Source organism: Pygoscelis adeliae, unplaced genomic scaffold (genome assembly GCF_000699105.1).
Source record: "Pygoscelis adeliae isolate BGI_AS28 unplaced genomic scaffold, ASM69910v1 Scaffold97, whole genome shotgun sequence".
Classification (NCBI taxonomy): Eukaryota; Metazoa; Chordata; class Aves; order Sphenisciformes; family Spheniscidae; genus Pygoscelis; species Pygoscelis adeliae.
Window position 1 is genome coordinate 15,628 of NW_008825152.1, and position 4,757 is coordinate 20,384.

Sequence of the window (4,757 nt, forward strand, 5' to 3'; positions counted from 1 at the left end):
AGCAATCTCCCCGATCGCTCCCACAGCTCGCCACACACTCTTCCAGTGGAGGCAGAAGCCCAGGAAACCACCCCCGTCTTGCTCCTGCCCCCTCACCTCTACCACAAAGGTGTCGATGATGTTCTCCTGAGGTAAGAACCAGTGCTCCACCTCCTCTCGGCTCATGATGGGTGTCAGGTGGAACTGCTTCAGGTACTCTGTCAAGAGCTTGTGCACTGCGGAGATATCTCTGTGCTCCATTGGCCGCAAGCCGGGAGTCTTGGGAGTCTACAGAAAGCAGGACAAATCGTTTGCGCTGCTTGCACAGTGGCTTTTATCACTCAAGGGCTCTCCGACAAGCGGCACGGAGACGCTCTCTGCTTAGATCAGCCCATTTTCAGTCCCACAACCCAGCGCTCTCCCCTCCAGCCCTGCTTGCCCGGCGTAAGGACGGCTGCGATTGGTGTGACACCGATGGCAAAGACCACAGAGAAGCACAGTGGGTCCCAAAGCCCCACGTGTCAGGTCAAGTCCCACTGGAAGTGGCCTCCTACCCCCTAACGACACAAGATCTCTGCTTCCCTCCAGGTCTCTGCTCCCACTCGCAGCAGAGACAGGCTGAGAGCCCTGCCCCAGGCACCGCCAGGAACCACCTGATCTTACTTCCAGTTGGACTCGATTTCTAATCTAGGGTTGGGATCACTCAGCAAAGCCCAGATCAAGCAGCACAGACTGCTTCTGGGTCTGCGTTTCTGCACAAGAATCAGTAGCTACAAAACAGCAGCTGGTGCCTTTGCTGCGGGGGGAGGCAGGAGACAGGAGCCATGTGCTGCCCAGCACTAAACCAGCTCTCTCCAACCGAAACGAGCAGCTCTGACCGACAGAAGGAAGCCAACAAGGTCGGGGAAGGTGGTGGCAATTTTAATGCTTTGTTTGTCTTTTCTCCCATATCCAGCTGGGGAACTTCCCCAGCAGGACAATTGCACTGACAGAACCGATCAGTTTGACTGAAGAATGAGGGACTAACCCAATTCAAGGTCACTCCGAGGCTGTGTTTGGACAGATGAAGGCTGTCATATCTGCGTTCTCGTTTTACCAGGAGGACAGGATATGACTCACCATGAAACAAAAGCTCACAGGGTCCTCTAGCTGCAAGAATTTGCCCTTAAAATGCAGGTACCCAGGCAAAAAATAAATAAAGATTAAATAAAGTGCAGTGGCTTGACAGAGTCATTTACTACATGAAACAAACCCCGGTTCTCCAGGCAGAGGACTCGACCTCGGCCAAGACATCTGTGTCTCCAGTTCCCAGCCTCACCCCTTGCTCAGCAAGGAGCAATTCGTGAGCTCTGCCTCCGCGGCTCACAGCCCCGGCTGGCACCCACCTCGGGCAACCGGTAAAGCTTCATGGTACGTTGCATAGTCATGTTCCTGCTCAGGTGGGAAAACTTGACCTCGATGAGTTTCCGAGGATTCAGGGACCGGTGCCAGTACCTGCAGAAACACACTCGCAGTGGGAGACTTGTTCTTGGGCAGCGGGACGGCAGCACAGGCACGAGGTTCTCGTAGCTGCCATGAGAGGGCAAGCGAGAACATCATGCTGGCTCGCAAAGAGGCCAGCAGCTCCCGCAGAGAAAAACAAGGGCGGCCTGAAGTGCCTGTGCTGCAGAAAGTCTCCCGTCTTGTGATACATGAGCAGCTTAAGCAAAGCTACTGGACTTAATCATGGAAGGATGGTGTGGGGAGGAGAAACCTGGGCTGGAATCGATCTCTCCTGTCCTGGGGAATCCCACACACGCTACATGCCACAGAGGGGATCTTGGTAAGGGAAGGTCTGCAGACAGAAATCTCTTTGAGAGCCACGGACACTCACCTGCAAGTCCCCACAGGCTTTGGCAGCACCACTCCCGCAGTGTAAACAGCCTGAAAGATCCCCTCCAGATGAACCCGCCGCGTGATCTCACGGATCAGAACTGGAGCCACCCGTTTCGAGCGCAACTTTTTGTGGACACACAGGAAGTTTATCTCTACCATCTTCTTCTCTCTTGGGAAAGAAACAATGCAGAGCATGAGACCCGACTGTCCTGACCTGGGAGGATCAGTCCAACGCCCTGGGCAATTTACGTCCAGCCCCTTCAAGAGAAAGAAGAGTCAAAGCCTCAGGGAAGGCCAAGGGGCAAGGGCTGGGTTTGGAGAACTCTCCCTTAAGCTGTTACCCAAGGTTTTCCCAGGGAAAATGGTCTCCATCCAGCCCTGGAGGATTTCTGTAAGCCAGAGCTCTAGGCTGACCTCACTCGTTGGGGAAAACAGCCTTCATGGCTGCTAACTACAAGATGCCCTTGCACAGAACTTCACTGCCCACCTTAAATATCCTCCCCCCCTCTCCTCCAAGCAGCAAAGCATCTCCATGGCTGAATGGCGTAGGTCTTGCGCGGTTGGTTGGGGAGGACAATGTAGCCAGACCTCCTCAGCGCTCCCAGGAAACCCCACATGCCATCAAGGGGCAGGATGAGGAATGCAGCCGAGCAGCACTCACGTGTCATAGATGTGGATAGTGGCTGGAATTGCGCTGATAAATCCAACCAGCTTCTTGCTGGAGACAACTCTGACTCCACAGTGCCACTGAGGCAACCAGCCTGGAGGACGCAGCGCCCTGGAGAAGAGACACACTTCAGAAGTCACGTCCCATCAAAGGTCCCCAGTGTACCTGCTCCTGCCTCCCCACCCTGTCCTGGGATGCCCTGTGTCCTGCTCCAGGCTGCCCAACGCAGCTGTGGGTTTGAAGGCAGGAGGATGAGAGGGTGACAGTGATGTGACAAGGCAGGACTGCTGGGATCCAGGGCAACTCCTGCACTCTCTGGCCAAGGCCAGTTCTCACTAGCGACACAGGAGGAAATCCAGGGTCCTCGATTCATGAACGCCCTGAGGAGACAGCAGCTCTGCTGCAACAGGTCCCCAAGTGTTATTGCTGGCAACATTACTAGGCAGCCACCTTCATCCTGCAGCTCCAGGGCACTGAGAAGTTCCTCAACTACCAGGATTTTTACAAACACTCGGATCAAACCAAAAAGGAAAAAAATCCGATTTTAGGCTCCCATATCTCAAAGAAGCCAGAGGCAGGCAGGGCTGGGCGAGAGACCCCTCTCGCAGTGTACCTGGGACACCACACACGCACAGCGTCAGATGGGGAAGGGAGATTTCGGAAAGAAGTGAGAGGGGATAAGGAAAGGCAGCTGCAGTGCTGTCACCGGGATCAGGCTTGCCAGCATCCAACACCCTCTGCTCCGTGGCTGTGGTGCCACTCACCACAGCAGGAACTCGGGAGAGTAATCGAACCGGAACATGTTGTCGTCGTCCTCCACATAGTTCTCATTCAGAAGCGTGTACAGCTCTTTCAGCTAAGGCAGGAGAGACCAAGCAGGATGAGAAAGTTATTCAGCCACCACACGCCCCGGCTGCCCTGACACGGGACCCTGAACACTTTTCATGTGGCCACGGCAATGGGTGCTGTGTGCAGCTGTGTCCCTGCTACCAGCACGTCCCCCTGCTCCGGGCTCCTGAACCGGTGTCGCTGCAGAGCAAGGTAAGCAGCAGGACACACAGATAAGTCCTGCTGCCCTCAGGTCATCTCCCAGGGAGGTGGGTCACAGTCTGGAGGGTCTTCCTAAGGGAAAACTCCTGGCTTCAGGCATCCTTACATCCCCATGAAGAAACAAAGCCAACTTGGCCAACATGGGATGGGTGAGAGGTAACTGCACGGTGGGGGAAGTCAGACCCATCTAACTCCAAGGAGATGGCGTGACCACTGAGCTGGAGAGTTGCCCGGTGTGGTGAAGGACATGTTCCCATCCCCAAAACCATCTTCGGCAGTCCAAGCATGGAACTGCCTACCGTGCAACGTAGACGCCCTCCCAACACACACATGCTGAGCTGCCTGTACTCACCACACCTCTGTCCCCAAGGTCCAGGGCGTCCCAGGTGAAGCCCTGGGGCAAGGTGTATGGCTCCTGACGGATATTATCTTTGTCTGGCTCCACGGGACCATGGGTGTTCACCACTTCTCCTGTAAGAGAGAGCAGGGAGCCATGAAGATGTTCTCTACTGTTTGAGGCCAAGTCTCCACGACACCTCAATCTGGCAACCAACGTGCCTCATGTCTCCCACCCCAGGTCCCTGGTGCAGAAAAACAGGGATCGCCATTTCACCCACCTGGTTTGGGACATGCCACGTGTTCGTCGTGACACAGGGGCAGAGAATCAAAACTCCTTCCAGGGCAATGGTGGAGCCGACTGGACAGCAAAGAGGAGGTGACCAAACTGATCAGAGCTTCAGGGCCACAGCTACATCCTCCAGGTCCACATGCGATGCCTTATCCTTCCCCATCCCCACAATCCCAGCCTCGGCCAGCACTTTCCCATGAGCCGCTCCATCGGATGGTGGCTCCCTCCCTGCCAGCTCTGGCCCCTGCCATTTGGCAAGCGTCAGGGTTTCCTTCCCACTGCGCTTAAAGAAGAGCTGCAGCAAACAAGACAACTTTTGTTGAAAAAACACTGACTCCTAAAGCCCCCGATTCAGCCAAGAGATGTTGGTTCAAGCACCGGCTTTCTCGGGGATGTCAACACAGCGGCATCACTTGACTGCTGCCAAGAGAAGCAAGTCGCGCTAATTAGGAATTCCCTTAAAAAGGGATTGAAAAGGTTTCCAGGCAATGGGGAGGTGAAGAAAGCCCAGAGGAAGAACTGCCCCCATCACACCCACCCAGCCCAGCTTCCAGAAAG

The 4,757-nt window shown here is 55.1% G+C and overlaps 1 protein-coding gene across 2 annotated transcripts in view; it reads right to left on the minus strand.

Moving 5' to 3' along the window:
• NMT1 (N-myristoyltransferase 1) overlaps positions 1 to 4,757 on the minus strand; it is a 14,028-nt gene that overhangs the window by 2,883 nt on the left and 6,388 nt on the right. For both annotated transcript variants that reach the window (XM_009328386.1, XM_009328385.1), the window contains 6 exons: positions 3,924 to 4,042; positions 3,286 to 3,377; positions 2,516 to 2,632; positions 1,853 to 2,023; positions 1,365 to 1,473; positions 97 to 267 (listed from right to left, as the gene is read on the minus strand). In XM_009328386.1, the coding sequence (XP_009326661.1) occupies positions 97 to 267; positions 1,365 to 1,473; positions 1,853 to 2,023; positions 2,516 to 2,632; positions 3,286 to 3,377; positions 3,924 to 4,042 (779 nt within the window). The remainder of the gene's footprint in view (positions 1 to 96; positions 268 to 1,364; positions 1,474 to 1,852; positions 2,024 to 2,515; positions 2,633 to 3,285; positions 3,378 to 3,923; positions 4,043 to 4,757) is intronic.